The 22,393-nt window shown below is 34.8% G+C and overlaps 1 protein-coding gene across 5 annotated transcripts in view; it reads right to left on the bottom strand.

Moving 5' to 3' along the window:
* The window catches only part of myo18b (myosin XVIIIB), an 880,426-nt gene extending 858,422 nt beyond the window's left edge, over positions 1 to 22,004 (bottom strand). For 3 of the 5 annotated variants that reach the window (XR_015501483.1, XM_087271234.1, XM_087271235.1), the window contains exons 1-7: positions 21,865 to 22,004; positions 15,508 to 15,639; positions 12,888 to 13,034; positions 12,006 to 12,380; positions 8,736 to 8,796; positions 3,997 to 4,109; positions 1,396 to 1,563 (exon numbers count right to left, since the gene is read on the bottom strand). Coding sequence is in view for 4 of the 5 variants with exons in the window: in XM_087271234.1 (XP_087127360.1) it covers positions 1,396 to 1,563; positions 3,997 to 4,109; positions 8,736 to 8,796; positions 12,006 to 12,305 (642 nt within the window). In the remaining variant the exon portion in view is untranslated. Of the gene's footprint in view, positions 1 to 1,395; positions 1,564 to 3,996; positions 4,110 to 8,735; positions 8,797 to 12,005; positions 12,381 to 12,887; positions 13,037 to 15,507; positions 15,640 to 21,864 lie in introns of all 5 variants that reach the window. The other 2 variants (XM_087271232.1, XM_087271233.1) reach the window with 2 other exon arrangements.
* Positions 22,005 to 22,393: the final 389 nt, after the last annotated feature.

Raw genomic sequence — 22,393 nt, 5'->3', positions numbered from 1 at the left:
AAAGCAGTCTGAGATGATTGAGCTTTATGACATGCTGCGTTATCCTGCTGGAAGTAGCCATCAGAAGATGGAGACACTGTGCTCATTAAGGGATGGACATGGTCAGCAGCAATACTCAGGTAGGCTGTGGCGTTGATGCTCAATTGGTAATAATGGACCCAAAGAAAATCTCCCCCACACCATTACACCACCACCACCAGCCTGAACCGCTGATACAAGGCAGGATGATCCATGCTTTCATGTTGTTGAGGCCAAATTCTGAGCTGAGCGTCCAAATGTGTCAGCAGAAATGGAGACTCATCAGAGCAGCAACGTTTCTCCAATCTTCTATTGTCCAGTTTTGGTGAGTCTGTGTGAATTGTAGCCTCAGTTTCCTGTTCTTAGCTGACAGGAGCGGCACCCGGTGTGCTCTTCTGCTGCTGTAGCCCATCCGCCTCAAGGTTGGCGGTGTTGTGTGTTCAGAGATGCTCTTCTGCAGAGCTCGGTTGTAACGAGTGCTTATTTGAGTTACTGTTGCCTTTCTATCAGCTGGAACCAGTCTGGCCATTCTCCTCTGACCTCTGGCACCAACAAGGCATTTGCGCCCACAGAACTGCTGCTCACTGGATATTTCCTCTTTTCAATTTTCTGTAAACTCTACAGATGGTTGTGCATGAAAATCCCAGTAGATCAGCAGTTTCTGAAATACTCAGAGCAGCCCGTCTGGCAGCAACAACCATGCCACATTCAAAGCCACAGAGCAGTTGGAGAGGTGTACCTAATAAAGTGGCCGGTGAATGTATCTCACAATTCAGTCATTCTTAAATGTTTTTTTTGTTTGTTTGTTTTTAGAGTTTGTCTCTAAATGAAGCTTTTTTATGAGTTTTTATATTGTTCAATTTCAATTTAAAAAAACAATTTTGATTAATAATCACAACCCTTAAAAAAACAAACATAAAAAACTCAAAATGTAAACTGAATTTAATAGAGAGATTTTTCAACACATTTCTAACTGATTTTGTTAATCTACACCATGATGACAGCACATAATATTAGACTAGATATTCTTCAAGACACTAGTATTCAGCTTAAAGTGACATTTAAAGGCTTCACTAGGGTAATTAGGCAAGTTAGGGTAATTAAAACAAACATTGTTTAACAAGGCGAATAATATTGACTTTAAAACAATTAAAAACTGCTTTTATTTTACTTGAAATAAAACAAATAAGACTTTCCCCACAAGAACAAATATTAGAGGAAATACTGTGAGAAATTCCTGAATCTGTTCAATATTTGAAAGAGGAAAACATTCACAAGAGGGTGAATCATTTTGACTTCAACTGTGTTAAATACGCATATACAATACTAAATAATACTCTGCGCTAAAACAAAATGTAGAAGGTTCTGTAAGCTGACCTTGGTGGATGAAGACACTGGAGGCCACAGGGCCAGTAGATTGGGTCCGGCGTGGGTCAGCGGTAGATGAGCTTTAGCTCTACTGCTCAAAGTGTGAAGTGCACTCGACTCATTCACACTAACAAGGTCACTCAGGTCCTCACACAGGTCCAGCTCAGGTGGATTCAGCTGGAGAACAGCAGAGGTCAACACTGGTCACATATCATATGATGAGTTTACTACAGGATAATGCACACTTAGATGGCTGTTATTGCTGAATAAACTCAGAGAGGAAGATTAACTATAATTTTATGCCATGGGTTAATAATGATCATTCTAACTTTTATAAAAATGATCCATTTTCAATCCAAACAATTCAGATTTTTTGCAATTCTTAATTTGAATTAATAGTTTACAGTATATTTTGCAGCTTATTTTTTTCCCACAAAGCTCTGACTTTATTAATAGCAGTTTATTTCTTTATTTCTATAAGTTTATTAACAAACTTAACTCTTATATGTCTATACTTTGTTAATCAACGATGAAAACATTAAGGAAGTGCATACATATGAAATGAACAAAGGTCAATCTGTTTAAGTGAATGCTGAATATGCAGTGGGTTTGTTTTACAGTGGAATTAGTGGTTGTTTATCAGCCTACATGTATAAGGCTCCGTTTGTTTATTGCAAACATGCATACAAATTCAAATACTCCAGTATATTCAGAGCACAGAGACACCTGAGATGAAACTGTCACTGCAGTATCATGGTTCATGTAGTTTTTCCACAATAAAAGCTTCATGGTTGTTAATTTTACCTCATTTGAAGCCATTGAGATACGCTTTGTCTATTTTTGTCTCATTTTCATATGCTTATTTGCTTTAAAACAGTCTGTAATGTTGTGATTCTCCTTGTCAGATCAGATCTACCTAGCCTTACTGCCTAATGACTACAGCCCCATTGACACCCTCTGCCAGTGCATTGATGAAATGAGCAATTGGATGTGCCAAACTTTTCTTCAGTTAAACAAAGAGAAAACTGAAGTCATTGCGTTTGGGAACAAAGATGAGGTTCTCAAGGTGAATGCGTTACCTTGGCTTTAAGGGTCAAACAACAAAAAATAAGGTCAAGAATCTTGGTGTGACTCTGGAGTCAGATCAGAGTTTCAATAGTCATGTCAAAGCAGTCAGTAAATCAGCATACTATCATCTCAAAAACATTGCAAGAATCAGATGCTTTGTTTCCAGTGAAGACTTGGAGAAACTTGTTGATGCTTTTATCAGGAGCAGAGTGGATTACTGTAATGGACTCCTCACTGGTCTTCCTAAAAAGACAGTTAGACAGTTGCAGCTCATCCAGAACGCTGCAGCCAGAATTCTGACCAGAAGCAGGAAATCAGAGCACATCACACCTGTCCTCAGGTCTCTACACTGGCTGCCAGTTACATTCAGAATAGATTTTAAAGTATTATTACTGGTCTATAAATCACTAAATGGCCTAGGACCTCAATACATCACAGATATGCTCACTAAATACAAACCCAAGAGATCACTCAGATCTTAAGGATCATATAAACTAGAAATTTCAAGAGTCCAGTCAAAGCAAGGTGAAGCCACTACGCCCCTCGCTGCTGGAATCAGCTTCCAGAAATGATCAGATGTGCACCAACATTAGGCACATTCAAATCAAGACTGAAAACACATCTGTTTAGCTGTGCCTTTACTGAATGAGCACTGTGCTGCGTCCGACAGATTGCACTATCATGTTTTTCGTTTTCTTTTTTATTCTTTTATAACACATTATAAATTGTTTTTATCTGTTTTTAATCATTTTTATTGTCTGCATTTTATGTCCTAAACTTGTCTTTTTTTATTCCTGTTTATGTAAAGCACTTTGAATTGCCACTGTGTATCAAATGTGCTATATAAATAAACTTGACTTGCCTTGCCTTGTAAAATGGTTTATGTTAGGGATAAAATACATCCAGTAATCACAGAATAAAGCCTGATGCTGTTGTATAAGACTGGAGGGTTTATTCTGAGAAAACAACCAATGTTTATGTATTTTTATCCAGCTTATCACACAGCTACTTGTCACAAAACCTAAAAAGTTAGACATAAAACATTGTTCTTAGATGTAATAGTTTATTAATTATTTAATTAAATGCAAAGCTGACGGAAACAGAAAACAGCTGATGAGGGATACACTAACCAACACATTTTTCAGCCACTAGATGGCGCCAAACAGTCAAAAATACAAAGCTGACAGAAGTGAAACTGTTTGAATGGAGCACACACCAACCTATGTATTATCCATTCACAAGACAGCTCCAAACAGTAAGAGACACGTCTATGGAACGAATTCACTGAGGGTCAAGGTGATCATCAGTTCCCAGATGAGCCTGTGTTATTTAGCGGTTGTTATCTGGGAACAGCTTTCTTTGAAATGTCACAACTGACCAATCAGAATCAAGAATTCCAAACAAGGTGTATTAAGAATGTTTCCTATATATCATCCAAAAACCAGAGCTACTGGAAAAAGTGGGCGGGCACTAACACTATCCCTAGAACTGACTGACCAATCAGAATCAAGCATTAAAAATACAGCATCGAATGAAACTTACCTTTTCGATCTCATACTGGGACACATCATGAATGGACTGATCAGAGGAGAGTCGAACCCTCACGCGGCCGTCGGGGAGCTCCGGCGTGCCCTCGTCCGGCTTCAGCTGAGTGGCTGAGACAGGTCAGACATGTCAGAGATCAACGTAACGCTCACCGTAAACTGTGTTTTCACTCAATAGGGAACAACAATACATGTGCTAATAATTAATAATGCAATATGTCATCATAATGAACATGCATGACGTTATTCAGTGCACTTTAAAATACTGTGTAAAGCTGAGCAATATGATGATATATATCGTATGGACAAAATAAAAAGTGTACCGTTTCATATTATGCTTTTTCATAATTAATATGAGTGCAATATTACATAAGCCATTTCAGGAATGCAGACAGAAATGTTATTAATAACATCATCAGACAGTTTGCATTTTATTTAGCATTTGTTTACATTTTTATTTCATAATTCTACATTCAACATTTGCTCTAAAGTGAGAAATATGATCACATATGAATGAGGAGATTATTGAGTATATACATTAAAATATTTTTAAAAACTGTTTTCTTTGTGTTTGTATATATGTATATATATATGTATATATATATATATATATATATATATATATATATATATATATATATATATATATATATATATATATATATATAAATATATATATATATATATATATATATATATATATATATATATATATATATATATATATATATATATATATATATATAGTTGAAGTCAGAATTATTAGCCCCCCTGAATTATTAGCGCCCCTGTTTATTTTTTTTTCCACCTATTTCTTTTTTTAATAAATTCCTTCAAAAACAATATGCAGTGGTGCTCATTCATTTTTGTTGGTGCTCCTAAATGTTTTCTGGTGCTCCTAAATATTTGAAGTTGGGAGCACGGGTACTACAAAGTAAAAAAGTTCATTTCCAGCCCTATTATTTAACAACCTGTTTATTGGTTATTGAACGCATACCTATGCACCTTGCTATATGCTGATTGTCTATGGCATGTTTTTCTGTGTTCAAAAAATACAAAATAAAAGAAAAGTTTGATAGAAAAAAAGTGTTTTCTTTCCACTTTCCATGAGGTCAATGTGTAAACTATTAACTGATTGAATTCATACAAAAGGTAAATAGGGCGTCACGGTTGCACAGTGGTTAGCACTGTAGCCTCACAGGAAGAAGGTTGCTGGTTTGAGCCTCGGCTGGCGTTTCTGTGTGGAGTTTGCATGTTCTCCCTGTGTTGGCGTGGGTTTCCTCCGGCGGCTCGGGTTTCCCCCACAGTCCAAACACATGTGGTATAGGGGAATTGGGAAGACTAAATTGGCTGTAATATATGTGTGGGATTTCCCGGAGATGGGTTGCGGCTGTAAAACTTGTGCTACTGCGTAAAAACTTGCTGGATAAGTTGGTGGTTCATTCCGCTGTGGCGACCTTAATAAAGAGACTAAGCAAGAAAATGAATGAATATGTGTGTGAATGTTTCCCAGTGATGGGTTGTGGCTGGAAGGGTATCCACTGCGTAAAACATAGAATAGCTGGAATAGTTGGCGGTTCATTCCGCTGTGGCAGATATGACAAAGATATGATGATGCATTAAGAATTAGCACACGGAACATCAAATCTTGCATAACAAACCATACAGCTCATCTTTAAGTTGCTTCTGTTGTTTGTTTTCGAGCCTGGCAGCTTCAGCTTGAGTAAGTAACTGCAGTACTGAGTGCTTTTTTGCAGTAATCTTTTAATCTTATAACATGGCAGCTTCAGCACGTCGATTAGCGCAGCTATGAGCCTGATAAGATAAGAACACTAAACCCATTCATCAGTAAACTGAGAGGACGCTAAAGCTAACGACACCGCAGATCTGATCAGGGAGAAGATTAGCCTGTGAGAAACACAACCGCTTACAACGCTTTCATGCAGAGACCAGAACCTTCCAGCTGAAAAACGTGTTTAATGCAATAATGAGAGAGGGGTAGACTGCTTTTGTAGACATAGCTTGTAGTCAGAGGTAAAATATCTTTAATTACACATTTATAGTAAAATAATTTGACTACTTTTGGATTACTTTTTGATTACTTTTGTGCTGTTATTTGATTACATGATAAAATGTTTAGTCAGTAGTATAATCTCTTAGTTTAAACATTTATAGTACTGTAATCTGACTACATGTGGATTACATTTAGATTACTTTTGTCTAAATTTGCTATTTAATTAGATATGAATATGTTTAGTTAGTAAAAAAATATCTTAAATTAACCATTTATGGTAATGTAATCTGACTACTTTTGGATTACATTTATTGAAGATTACATTTGTGCTAACAATAAATGATCCATTTGTGCTTTTTAAATAAACGATAATGTTTAATCAGTTCTATAGTATAATAGATTACACATTTCTAGTAAGGTAATCAGACTACTTTTGGATTACATTTAGATTACTTCGATGCTAACTTAATTTAATTAGATGTTAATATTTTTAGGCAGTGATATATCTTAGATTACACTGTAATCAGACTACTGTTGTGCTACTCATTATTTGTTTAAAGTTAATATTTCAGGCAGTAATTTAATATCTTTGATTTATGGTAATGTAATCAGTTTATTTTTGGATTACATCTAGATTACTTTTGGGGTAACTTTCTATTTAATTAGATAATATTTTTCGTCAGTAACATAATATTTAAGATTAACCATTTACAGTAATGTAATCTAACTACTTTTGGATTACATTTATATTAATTCTACGCTAATATTCTATTTACCGTAATTAGATGATATTTTTCGTCAGTAACATAATATTAGATTACACATTTACAGTAATGTAATCTAACTACTTGTGGATTACATTTAGATTACTTTTACACTAATATTCTGTTTAATTAGATTATAGTTTCGTCAGTAACGTAATATATTAGATTACACATATACAGTAATGTAATCTAACTACTTTTGGATTACATTTAGATTATTGTTACGCTAATATTCTATTTAATTAGATGATATTTTTCATCAGTAACGTAATATATTAGATTACACATTCACACTAATGTAATCTAACTACTTTTGGATGACATTTAGATTATTTCTATGCTAATATTCTATTTAATTAGATAATATTTTTTGTCAGTAACATAATATTTAAGATTAACCATTTACAGTAATGTAATCTAACTTCTTTTGGATTACATTTATATTTATTCTACGCTAATATTCTATTTACTGTAATTAGATGATATTTTTCATCAGTAACATAATATTAAATTACACATTTACAGTAATGTAATCTAACTACTTTTGGATTACATTTAGATTACTTTTACACTAATATTCTGTTTAATTACATTATAGTTTCGTCAGTAACGTAATATATTAGATTACACATTTACAGTAATGTAATCTAACTACTTTTGGATTACATTTAGATTATTTTTACGCTAATATTCTATTTATTAGATGATATTTTTTATCAGTAACGTAATATATTAGATTACACATTTACACTAATGTAATCTAACTACTTTTGGATGACATTTAGATTATTTCTATGCTAATATTCTATTTAATTAGATAATATTTTTCGTCAGTAACATAATATTTAAGATTAACCATTTACAGTAATGTAATCTAACTTCTTTTGGATTACATTTATATTAATTCTACGCTAATATTCTATTTACCGTAATTAGATGATATTTTTCGTCAGTAACATAATATTAGATTACACATTTACAGTAATGTAATCTAACTACTTTTGGATTACATTTAGATTACTTTTACACTAATATTCTTTTTAATTAGATTATAGTTTCGTCAGTAACGTAATATATTAGATTACACATATACAGTAATGTAATCTAACTACTTTTGGATTACATTTAGATTATTGTTACGCTAATATTCTATTTAATTAGATTATATTTTTCATCAGTAACGTCATTTATTAGATTATACATTTACACTAATGTAATATAACTACTTTTGGATGACATTTAGATTATTTCTATGCTAATATTCTATTTAATTAGATGATATTTTTCATCAGTAACCTAATATATTTGATTACACATTTACAGTAATGTAATATAACTACTTGTGGATTACATTTAGATTACTTTTACACTGATATTCTGTTTAATTAGATTATAGTTTCGTCAGTAACGTAATATATTACATTACACATGTACAGTAATGTAATCTAACTACTTGTGGATTACATTTAGATTACTTTTGTGCTAACTTTTTTAAATTAGATGTTAATATATTTAGTGAGTAGTATAATATATTAGATTATAGATTATTATGAATATATTACACATTCATGGTAATGTAATATGACTACTTTTGGATTACATTTAGATTACTAGTTTTGATTACGATTGGAGTCTGATTAATAATACAGATTAAATATAACCCACTACTACCCAGCTCTGACAACAATGTAAAAAAAAAAGCTGTGCTGCTTTAACGTGATATGACAGCAATGGCCTCTGGGACAGACCCACAAACAATAATCAGGCCACACGTAAATATAGCATCCCTAAAACAACACGATATTAATAACCTGCAACTCAACACCACAGCAGAGCTGTTCTAGCGCTCACATATACATAAAAATGAGCAATGATGCAGCAAAACAACTCAAAATACCAGGCCAGGGCTTGATAAACACAGAATTCAGCGTTTTAAATGTCAGGTAAACACAGACTGACCGAGTGTGTACCCGTCTTTGTGAGTGAACCACACCTGTCCAGCTTCATACCACACGTCCTTCTGCAGACAAGAGGAGAGAGACAGAATTAGACATGTTAAATTATATGATTTTAGCATCAATATCGCAATGTGCGCATCTGTAATAGTCATATGTTGAGTTGATACTATAGTTCACCAGGAGCCACAATTGCAAAGTATAACCATAATAGAGTAAATATTAATCTGCTGCATGTGTTTTTAAGGCCTATGTGTTCCATTTACAACACTTTAAATGTCCTGTGAAATTAAAATAAAACATTTTAGATGTTAGTATTAGTCTGTCAGTGACAAAATTTGCATTTAGAAAATATAAACCTGATATAAGCACATCAAGTTTGCAGGTTGTTATTCCTCCTAAATGGATCAATGATTTTTTTGACATCACCTTATACTTCAGTTTCTCATCAAATATTCTGACCAATCAGATGCTCTATAGTATCTGACATGCTCCACCCCCTTGTTCTCATTGGCTGTTCATTTGATGCACTTGAGCTTAACCACTCTTACTGGCGGAGCTGTGTTAATTACTCTATCTAGGAATTAATTCTTAATTTTTTAGTTGCGATTACATCCCACATCAAATAAAAACATTGCACATTTCAAAACACTTCACGGGACATTTAAAGCATTAAGGCACATGAACTTGTAGTTTGTAACTTTAATAAAGGTTAAATGTATAGAATTATTAATATTATGAAGACTATGCAGTGCTGTTTAACATTGTGTTATTAAATTTCTATTATTATTAAAAATCTATTATTCGCCCCCTTCGATTTTTTTTCTTCTTTTTAAAATATTTTTCAAATGACAGAGCAATGACATTTTCACAGTATGTCTGATAATATTTTTTCTTCTGGAGAAAGTCTTGTTTGTTTTATTTTCGGCTAGAATAAAAGCAGTTTTGAATTTTTTATGAACCATTTTAGGGACAAAATTATTAGCCCCTTTAAGCTATATTTTTTCTCAATAATCTACAGAACAAATTATACAATAATTTGTATATAATAACTTACAAATAACAATAACTTGCCTAATTACCCTAACCTGCCTAGTTCACCTTATTAACCTAGTGAAGCCTTTAAATGTCACTTTAAGCTGTACAGAAGTGTCTTGAAAAATATCAAGTAAAATATTATTTACTGTCATCATGGCAAATATAAAATAAATCAGTTATTAGAGATGAGTTATTAAACTATAGTGTTTAGAAATGTGTTACAAAAATCTTCTCTTCGTTAAACAGAAATTGGGGAAAAAATAAACAAGCGGTCTAATAATTTAGGGGGGCTAATAATTCAGACTTCAACTGTATATATAAATATATATATAAATAATTGTTATTAGAGATGAGTTATTAAAACTATTATGTGCATAAATGTGCTGAAAAATAACTTCTTTCCAGGGGGGCTAATTATTCAGGGCGGCTAATATACACACACACACACACACACACACACACACACACACATATATATATATATATATATATATATATATATATACATATATATATATATATATATATATATATATATATATATATATATATATATATATATATATATATATATATATATACAGAGAGAGAGAGAGAGAGAGAGAGAGAGAGAGACTTATTTTTATCTTTGCATATCTTGTTTACAATTTTAACAATTATAATATATATAATATAAATTATAACTGATTTATTTTCTCTTTGTCATGATGACAGTAAAGAATATTAGACTAGATATTCTTCAAGACACTTCTATACAGCTTAAAGTGACATTTAAAGGCTAAACTAGGTTAATTAGGGTAACTAGGCAGGTTAGGGTAATCAGGCAAGTTACTGTATAATGATGGTTGGTTCTGTAGACTATCGGAAAAAAATATTGCAAAGGGGCTAAAAATATTGAACTTAAAAAATTAAAAACTGCTTTTATTCTAGCCAAAATCAAACAAATAAGACTTCAGAAGAAAAATATTATCAGACATACTGTGAACATTTCCTTTTTCTGTTAAACATCATTTGGGAAACATTTAAAAAAGAAAAAAAAATTCAAAGGGGGGCAAATAATTCTGACTTCAACTGTATATTTATATATATATATATATATATATATATATATATATATATATATATATATATATATATATATATATATATATATATATATATATATAATCTCTATAAAATAATTAACATTCCAGCTTCATTTAGTGTACCATAAATAATAGATTAAATACAAAATTGTAAAAAAAAAAAAACTATAGAAATAAACACTGATTTTATTATTAACGCTTTCAAAAAAACTCTCTTTTCTCTCTCTCTCTAAATAAATAAACATGTGTATACTGTATATATGTTGTATACATGTTTGTACTTTTATTTTAGTTGTCTTTTATTTCTTTAATTTTAATCCTCATTGCAATTAAGTTCACAATGATAATAAAGCTTGTTAACACATATTTAATGATTAATGGAGGAATCAATTGTTTCATTATTTCATCTTCATTTACAAGTAGCAGAGTATTTGCAGCTACTGTATATTTCCGTCCCTTTGTTCCCCCTGGTGGCATAGTCGTTAGCGGTTACACCTAAAAACCCGTTCTTAATCCCTTAAGTCGCCTTTCCACTGCACACGCATTCGGACACGACTGTCAAAACACACCCCCTCATGGCAATTGCACAGAATATTCAGTTTTGACGTGCACCATGTGAAGCTGATTCTCGAGGTAGTGTCCGAAATAAAGTAATGTGAAACCAGGAGCCTTTATCCTCTGTGTGTTCACCATTAAAAATTTTGCAGGGGATGTGGAGACAACATTAAAATAATAATATTTTTTACTAGTCATTTATGAATGGAAATGTTTGGACAACACTGAAATACATCACATCCGGTCGGCGGTCGCATACAGTCTAGTCGCAAATTTTTTAATGAATCTGCAGCTTAGTTCGGATCAAAATTTTCCACATACGGAGAGGATCGTAACTCTACGCAGCTCACGGACTAATCTCCATTGGAAATACATGACGTCCGGTCTGATGCTTGCCGTTTGTCGTGTGCAGTGGAAAGGGTGCTTTATGCCACCATAGGCTGTGGTAATGCTCCATTTATAGCATCACCCACTGTAAAAAATCTCTCTGTCTCTCTTTATATATATATATATATATATTAGAAACACAAAACAAAACAACATAAAGCCCAATAACAGAATCCCAGTGATAATTCTCTAACTCTGGATCTACTCACCACAGGCACCTTGCTCTCCTCCTTCATATGAGTAACAGTGATCTGACCCTCCGGCTCCTGTCTTACGCCCTTGACTTCCTGTTTCGGGGGTTGGGCTTCCTGCAGCAGCTTCACCTGCTCCTCCTTCTGCGGTGTGTGTGTGTCTGGACTGACCTCAGGACTGCAGGTCTGTGTTTCTGCTCTGGGGCTTTTGGGGTTTTCGGGTGAGATGATCCTCCTGGATGAAGATGTCTTCTTCTCTGACATAGCGATGTGCCGTCCGCGCTCCCCGTTCACCGGCTGCTCCGCTCGCAGCGACATCTCGGCCTCCAGAATCGGCGGAGTTTCATCGGGAAGAAGGAAATTCTGGACCAGGTTGTCGCTGAGTTTGCTGGGCTGTGAAGAAAGTTCAAATCCATCAATCAATTATATTTATGTAGCCCTTACTACCACCAGTTTTTACCCCAATTTCTCCTCACACTGATTATAAAATATTACTTCTTACATATAACGCTTTAAATAATCTTTAATGCGTTATATGTAAGGATATATATGTCTTGGTTAGTTTATCTAACCAACCTTGTCTCACTACAATCCAACCCATTCTCAAAACTCAGAGCTTCTGGTAGTACCTAGAATAGCAAAGTCTACTAAAGGAGGTCAAGCCTTCTCATATATGGCTCCTAAACTCTTGAATAGCCTTCCTGATTACGTCCTCAGTCCAGAACTACATTTAAGACCTATCTTTTCAGTAAAGCATACACACAATGCATCGCATAACAGTATGATGGACGAGGTGAACCATCGAGGATTTTATTATATAGAGCTGCTAATAATTCAGGAGGGTTTAATAGTTCTGACTTTCACTGTAGATCTGTTTTCTGCATCTTCAGAGTCACTCACCGGTTTGTCTTCCTTGATTTCGGGCTCTCGGTGTCGCGTCTCCTTCTCGGTTTCTCGGACCAGCTGCTTGAGGAATCCTCCAGGAACAGCAGACAGTGGAGGAGGAGGCTGAGCGGCGGCCTCTGGAGCTTTCTTCTCCTCCTTTATCTGTGGAGACGCAGGAGATCCAGTCATTGTCAGGGTTCTGCCACTCTGTAAATTCTTGTTTCGGTGGCAGAGCCCGGACACTTGGTCTTGTCCTGTCTCTGTCATTGTGTGTCTCCGTGTGCATGCGCGCCATCGTGGGTGTACGCAGAGTGTGCACGGGCTCTTGTACTTGTGTTTGTGTTTTGTTCTGTCGGCATCGCACTGTTTTATTCTTAGCGTCTTCATCTAGTTGGTTTCAGTTTTGGTTGACGCTGAGATGAAACATGCACGTTGCATATGTGTGAACGCACGGTAAGGTGTTCATCTATCGTGTGCTCGTGTCTTGCGTCTATTTGTGTTGTCCAAGCAGTTGGCTCTGTGTTGACACTGTGGCCGCGTGCTTCAGTCTTGTCCTGTTGTTGTGAACGCGTGGTTATTGAGTTCTCTCATTGGCTGTGTGTTCTAGTCTTGTCTAATGTGAGCGCATGGCTTGTGTTGTCTCTCTGTGTCATGTGCTCTCCCGTCTATTGTCTAGTCCCAGCCTCCTTGTTAACCCATTATTAGTTAATTATGTTCATCTGTTTGTGTGTTAATTTACTACAGTTTATAATCCCCTCATGTCTGCTGTCCTGGGCCAGTTCGTTATTGTATGTCACCGTTTCTCTCCTTGTCTTGTCGTGTGTTCGAGCCGTGATCCCTACCAGCCTGCCCAGTCAAGTTTGTTTGTTTGTTTATTTGTTTAGCTAGTGTTTTCCCCCTTGGGGTAGTTTATTTTGCTGTTTATTTTATTTTTACCATTAATAATTACCCATTTCTTTGCAATTGAGTCCTCGCTCCTTTTTCCCCAACCACCGATCGTGACAGTCATCACCTCCACACACACTACAAACATGCATCCTCCCAATATCTGGTTATATTTATCCGAAACACTAGATAGGGTGTACAGTAACAGCTCTTCCTGATGACTAGTCAGTGGGCAAAACCTCAGTGAGTGTGCGACAGTACAGTCATGACAGCTGATAATAGCTGGAAAAGTCATTTACATGAGTTTGTTTAGGATGATGAAGACCTGATGACATATTTAAGAGAGGTAAAACCCTAAATATACCATAGACCGTCAGCAATGCTAAAAATACAGTCATGCAAGTGCACACAACAGGGATTGAGACCCACTACAGAGAGCCACTGGAAACAACACGAGTCACACTGAGAGAATTACAGCATGCTTAAAAATCAGCTATGAAATATTGATGAATTATTTGGTGTTGGACACGTTTGGTGAGACGTTCTAAACAATGATGTCAAACTGAGCTTTATTATATGACTCTATAATATATTAACTTGTTATGTATTTCTCTTATTTATTAAAACAATACAATTATTTGAAGTATTGAGTTTGTCTGTGTTGTTGTATATGCCTCTGTTTGTTGTGGTTCTCTTCTCTCTGCCTCTATCCGCTGTCTTTCCGGCAGGTTTCATTTTGAGTGCACCGGTGTCAACATGTGGAAGCTTGCTGCCGTGTTGGTGAAGTGTATTTAAACCGGACTGGAACATCGTTTGGAGAGTCTCCTCTCTCCAGCTTGATTTGTGAAAAACTTGAGTTGTATTTGCTCGGCGACACTGCCGAAGTTTTAACGTTGAGTGTTGACTATTGAGATCAATACGGACACGCATGTGATGAGGATGGTGCCTTGGTGGTTTAGTAGGGAGGTGAATGTTCATTTGTTTTATTTCATGTGCAGGTAGGAGGTTTTAAAACTTAGTTGTTGAGTTTCTTGTTTATTATTTTGGCTTTACCTCCGCAAGATTTTTATGTCTCCTTTAAAGGTAAATGTCAAATAAATTCGACTTTACGTTATTTCTTTGGTCAATCATCTTTGTTGTTGTTTTTTATTTTGACCGGGAGACGAGACTCTGAGCTCCTCATTAATTAGGAGGTGTCCTGTTTATTTTAATTTTATTTTACTTATTGTTACAGGTTTAGCTTGCTTTGTGGAGCCGTGCACAGTTAGGAAATGTTACTACTACATAAAGTAATTTGTATGTTTACACACACATACAGTCAAAACTTTAAGCCCTTATGTGAATTCATTTTTTCTTTCTCAAATATTTGGATGCTGAGCAGATTCAGGTGCTTTTCACAGTATTTCCTATTATACTTGTTCTTCTGGAGAAACTCCTATTTGTCTTATTTCGGCTAGAATAAAAGCAGTTTTAATTGTTTTAAACACATGTTAAGGTCAATATTATTCGCCCCTTCAGCAATATTAGTGTTGAATTGTCTCCAGAACAAACCACTGTTATACAATGACTTGCCTAATTACTCTAACTTTACCCTAATTACCCTAGTGAAGCCTTTACATGCCACTTTAAGCTGAATAAAATGTGTAAAGTCCAAATATGAACTCGTATGTGATCAATTTCATTTGCATATATATACTGCAATATATCAGATTTGCACATGGGTTAGTAACGTGTTAGTCAAACGCTGCACCTCCCTTCTGCTCCCAGAGCTTTAAGCGCGAGGAGAGAGCCATGAGGACGAGGGTCAAAGGTCAAGCAGGAGATCCCGACCAGGAGACACGAGACCAGGAGAAGCAAAACCCCCAACAGTGACACTGTGAACCTGAAACACACACACACACACACACACATCACAGCACTGAGCTCACATCACATCTAAAAAGCATAGCATAACATATATTTAAAAACTTAATTCTAAATTGCTAACATTTTAGCATGCATGTACTGCAAAGACAAGAGAATATCACAGTATTTGAGTAAATCTCATGATAAATGCCAGGCGCACATTTCATCATCTTTTATTACTATTGTTATTATTATATCTCATTTCATATTTTTAGCATGCAAGCAAAGACAGAGAATATATTTTCTGGTATTTATAGTGATAATTATATTAATAACGATAATTAATTTATTCAAGCCCAGAGCTCAACTTTTTCTGACCTGACACGAAAAAGAAGGAAGATTATACACCGCCTTTTGAGAAAAAATAAATAAATATTAATATATGTGTGTATTTGTGTGTGAGGCGGCGAGGTGGCGCAGTGGGTAGCGCTGTCGCCTCACAGTGAGAAGGTCGCTGGTTCGAGTCCAGGCTGGGTCAGTTGGTTTTTCTGTGTGGAGTTTGCATGTTCTCCCCGAGTTGGTGTGGGCTTCCTCCAGGTGCTCCTGTTTCCCCCACAGTCCAAACACATGCGCTATAGGGGAACTGATGAAGTAAATCGGCCGTAATGTATGTGTGTGTGTGTGAATGAATGTGCATGGATGTTTCCCAGTGATGGGTTGCAGCTGGAAGGGCATCCACTGCGTAAAACATATGCTGGATTAATTGGCGGTTCATTCCGCTGTGGTGACCCCAGATTAAAAAAGGGACTAAGCCAAAAAGAAAATTAATCAGACCTTAAACGCGCCAATTCTGTAATGGCATACAGTTCACCGGAAGCGCTTAACCCTGGTTACTGGCAAATTAAAAGTCCTTCTGCATATACCCTATTGTACAGACATGCAGTGGGAAACCCCCTGTAGCCGATTCATCTTGCAGTGTGAACAGCACCGACTGAACACTAGTCCAGATAGTCATGCAGTGTGGAAACATCTGTGATGCACCTACTTTGAAAATCCTGCAGTCTCTGTTGGAAAAACATTATTAGATATTTCAAAACGCCAGCACTAACAGCCAAATATACAAATAAGTCTCCAAAATGCTGGCGTAACTGCGGATGCAATGAAGCAAACCATTATCATATATTTTGGGAATTTATATATATTCAAGAATATTGGAAAGAAATACAGGAGGCTCTCGAACATATATTTGAAGAAGATATATCTCTAGAGGAGGGCGAGGCAGTGGCGCAGTAGGTAGTGCTGCCGCCTCACAGCAAGAAAGTTACTGGGTCGCTGGTTCGAACCTCGGCTCAGTTGGCGTTTCTGTGTGGAGTTTGCATGTTCTCCCTGCCTTCGCGTGGGTTTCCTCCGGGGTGCTCCGGTTTCCCCCACAGTCCAAACACATGCGGTACAGGTGAATTGGGTAGGCTAAACTGTCAGTAGTGTATGAGTGTGTGTGTGGATGTTTCCCAGATATGGGTTGCGGCTGGAAGGGCATTCGCTGCGTAAAAACTTGCTGGATAAGTTGGCGGTTCATTCCGCTGTGGCGACCACGGATTAATAAAGGGACTAAGCTGACAAGAAAATGAATGAATGAATGAATGAATGAGTACTACTGTGTAGTAAATACACCTGACAATAATGTACGTAATTTTTATACCACTTAAGCTCACATACTGAGATGCCAATGTAGCTTGAAATGCTGTATGATTGTACTCAATTAAATGTTCACAATAAACATAAAATAAAAAAAGGAAAATACTCTGTAAAACTCACAAGATCCTAAAATAAAACAAAACCTTATATAAAAAATAAAAAATAAAGAAAATCCTGGACTTTAAATTCAGTAAAATGGGCGGAGCCGAGACGAGACAAGAAAATGACAACAGCCAATCAGAGTCAGAATATCTGCTGAGGTTTTCTGAATGTTTGCACCAGTTTTTTTGTCTGAATTATAATGAAATAAATCTGAAAAACATAATTTTACCTGTTTATTTTAATATCACTACATAAGTAATGATTTAAAATCATAGCTAATATAAATAGCGTTCTAGGGAATTGTTATATCATAAGAAATACAATTATCACAGTAATCAACAACATTGCATATTTTCCAAGTATGATGCAGCCCTGATACTGCCTAACAATTACTCAGAACACTTTGACAACTGCCTAACAACAACTCAGAACACCTTAGCAACAGCCTTACAACAACTCACAAGAGACAAGCAACCCAACCTCATAACAACAACTCAGAACACCTTAGTGACCTCATAGCAACCCCTTGACCAGCAGCCGGAGGAGTTCAGCCTCTTCACAGCAGACCAGCAGAAGATGTGAGCTACTGCAGGCAGTAATGCTGTAATAAAGCCGACTGTGCTGAGTGAAGAAAACAGAGCTCTGCTTCACAACACAAACAAACCCAGAAGCCGCTCTAATGAAGAACAAACGGCAGGAACGGCCTGGAAACAGAGCAGATCTGAGCTCCATTAACATCAGGCATTTGAGGAACAGGCTTCACTGTGTTGACTTACAGTTGAAGTCACAATTATTCGCTATCCTGTTTAATTTTTCCCCATTTTCTGTTTAACAGAGAGCAGATTTCTTCAGCACATTTCTAAACATAACAGTTTAATAACTAATTTCTAATGATAACTGATTTATTTTCTCTTTGCCATGATGACAGTAAATAATATTAGACTAGATATTTTTCAAGACATTTCTATACAGCTTAAAGTGACATTTAAAGGCTTCACTAGGGTAATTAGTTTAACTAGGCAGGTTAGGGTAATTAGGCAAGTCATTGTATAATGATGGTTTGTTCTGGAGACTATCGGAAAAATATAGCCTGAAAGGGCTAATAATATTGACCTTAAAATGGTGTTTAAAAAATTCCAAACTTGCTTTTATTCTAGCCGAAATAAAACAAATAAGACTTTCTCCAGAAGAAAAAATATTATCAGACACACTGTGAAAACTTCCTTGCTCTGTTAAACATCATTTGGGAAATATTTAAAAAAAGAAGAAAAAAAATTTAAAGGGGGCGAATAATTCTGACTTCAACTGTAAGATGAACAGTTCAGCACTTCAATGCAAACCAGCAACTTCAACAAATCTAACAAAATAAGACAGAACAAAAACCTGTGGTAAATAGCTTTTTTAGGTAACCAATTCTAAGTATTAACCAGTGGCTGCCTGTTATTGGCCATTCATTAGTAGTTACTTACAAAGTAAACATTGTGCATGATCTTTTTCCCTAGACCCACACGGAATCTGTGCACACAGAAATCTGCAGATGTTTAGTCCATCAATGAGTCTTTATATTTACTTGTCTAAATGTGTGTAAAATATATTTATTCAGTTTTTAAATTGATTTCAGTAATATAATTGACTATTATGAAAATGTTCATATAATTATTCAGAATACAGTGTGTAAAGTAATCATTTCTGTCTTTTAGAGGAGATATTATATGAGAAACTTACTTTATTTACCAATTTATTCTATCTAATTTGATTTGCATTGTAAATATTAAATAAAAGATAAAAAGGTATTATTTTATGTCATATATCAAAGTCCTTCCGCATAAATGCACATATTTAAAAAATAAATGTTTGCAGATTCTGTCTGGCCCTATTTATCCCTTATCCTACCAATCCTACCAGCTAATTAATGGTTTGTCAAAAGCAAGAATTGTACCTTAAAATAAAATGACCAAATCGCAGTTTTTTGTGGAGAAAAAAGTTCATATAAATTAAATGTACACAAAATTAAAATAAAAAAATAGACTTGATAAAAAAACAAATGGTGAGCAGTATATATATATATATATATATATATATATATATATATATATATATATATATATATATATATATACACACACACAGTGTGAAGCAAGAATTATTATCCGCCCTGTTTATTTTTTTCTGTAATTTCTGTTTAATGGAGAGGTTTCTTTAACACATTTCTAATCATAATAGTTTTAAAAACCCATCTGTAATAACCGATTTATTTTCTTTTATTCTTATTTTAGTTTTCTTGCTCTGTTAAACATCATTTGGGAAATATTTCAAAAAGAAAAATTCAAAGGGGGCTAATAAATTAGACTTCAACTGTACACACACACACACACACACACACACACACACACACACACACACACACACACACACACACACACACACACACACACACAAATGAATAAGTTAAATATATGTAAAATTGTAATAGAATGCAATATAAAGTGTAAAGAAAAGCTATAACTAATGAATAAATTAAGTAATTAACTAAAAAAACATTAATAGCTTGCTACAAAATGAATTCAAAATATGAAATTATTAACCCTGTACACAGTAAATGCTTTAAAAATGTATACAAATAATAAAAATGTATTGTTTGCTATATATATATATATATATATATATATATATATATATATATATATATATATATATACAGTAAAAAGTTACATGGCATAACGTTGTTGTTTTATTTACTTTTTTGTTTTTGAAAACAATAAATTTTTTAAGTTTCTTTAAGAATGAAATTATAACTATGTCTAAAAAATGTTTTTGTTTAATATTAAAATGTTGAAATCCTAGATAAATTAATTTCTGACATTGAAAGCATGGACTGCAAAAGATTTTGGTAGGGGTTACATACAGTAGTAGCATAACAAGTACCTTGGTGTACCATAAAAATCATTCGTAACACTTTAAGTACCAATTCTCACTATTAGTGGTTTATTATCCGTCTATTATAAAGATATTGGTTGTTTATTAATACTTATAAAGTACATTTTTTCACAATAAATTTCTACAAGACAAAATCTTGCAGACATTTTTTTTATATTTCTGCTGAGAATTTAGTTAAAAATCTGCAGAATTATGTGGAATTATTTTGGGAGTATCATAATTATAAACCTAATATATGAAATAAAAATAAAACATGTTTAACTTTTCTTTAAAGTTTAAAATGCAAATCTAATTAGATCCACTTATTTGGTAAACAAAGCACGTCACTCGTATGATAGATCTCCTAAAAGGCTGAAAATAAGACTTTACACGCTGTATTGTCACTAAATCATGTGAACATTTTCATATCAGTCAATAATATTACTGAAACTATAATAAAAACCGAATTAATATAAATTGACACACACTTACACAAGTTAATAAATAGACTCAATGATGGGCTAAAAATCGGCAGATTTCAGCAGACTACAACAGCTACCTTAATAGACCTTTTTTAGAGATGTAAACAAAAACAATGGTCCCAACGTATCTCCTGTTTTACATTTTTAATTTCTTTCGCGAACAAGAATCCTAAAAGATCGCTGTGATATATGCTGTTAATAGCTATTTTAACATTATGTTAAGTCTTGTCGTACTTATGAAATAGTTTGATAATAGGCAGGAAACATTTATTGGCCAATGACATGACCACATAGAAATGATCTATATCTAATAATAAACAGCAATTTAGGAGTTTATTTAGGCAAACGTCATCGTTAATGTTTTGTTAAAGCAGAGTTCACCCAAAAATTGACATTTTACTCATAATTTAATCACACTAAAATGATTCTCAGGTTTTTTTTTAAAGTTGAGCACAAAAGAAGATATCTGAGGAATGTTGGAAACCAGTAACCATTGACATTCATAGTAAAAACAAAAACACTATTACAGTCAATTTTTCCCCAACATTCTTCAGTATATCTTTTGTGTTCAAATGAAGAAACTAGTGGAGGATGAGCTAATGATGACAGAACTTTCATCTTGAGTCTTTAACTGTGTCTTAAAATAAAGTGTGACCAAATAATGTTCTGCAAATAAATCTACCTTTACGCATGGTCACATCAAACAAAATACAGATTGATGTGTGAGATTTAAATCACATTTCCAATCACCCCAAACCTCGACATCTTGTCATCCACTCAGACATTACACAGCAAACACAAAACAAATCAGTCACAGGCTGAAAATGATCCTGCGAGTCAGAGCTCATGTTTCAGCAGAGCCACGTTTAGTCCCTCAATCTCCCGCAGATCCAAGCGGAGGCCTTCAAATTCTGTCAAAACACTCAATATCAGGGCACCAAAACTCATGAGCTCAACAAACACCGGCCCTACAGGAGCTATTAATAAACGTGTCTCCACTAAAGAGGAACGGAGCACATTTGGGGGGTCAGTAAAACGACAAACACACGTCTGGTGAACACACATACCTTCCGATGGCTTCCTTTATGAATGGAAAATACATCCAATGAGAGAAAGTGTGTGTGTCAAACTCCGGAGAATAGATAGTTGGAGGCCAAAAAGTAAAGCTCAGAGTCTCACTGTCACTGCGAGGGTGAAGCTGCAATCTGAAATAGAGTGGCATGAACACACACACACACACACACACACACACACACACACACACACACACACACACACGGAGATAAGCATGGCAGCTGAGTTAACACAAGTCTCCGCTATAAATAACCCTCAGTCAGAGGAGGTGGGCCGCAATACCCTGTTTGGGAAACACTTGAGTGCTGTAAACGAGGGCAAACTGGACGGACACACCGGAGACCCAATTGATGATTTCAAAACACGGTACATTCATACGGGCGCGATAGATTTAACGTTACTCACCCATGCGTTTTTCCAAAGACACACGACTTTCGTTTGTTACAACAATGAGATATTTTAAATAACTTAACCGTGACGATTCAAGATGTTCGTGAGGAGAATACGACATGATTTAATTTA

The sequence above is a fragment of the Danio rerio genome, chromosome 10 (assembly GCF_052040795.2).
Source record: "Danio rerio strain M-AB ecotype USA chromosome 10, GRCz13ab, whole genome shotgun sequence".
NCBI classification, from domain to species: Eukaryota; Metazoa; Chordata; class Actinopteri; order Cypriniformes; family Danionidae; genus Danio; species Danio rerio.
Note: the sequence above shows the minus strand (reverse complement) of the source record. Positions and strands in the feature narration are given on the sequence as shown.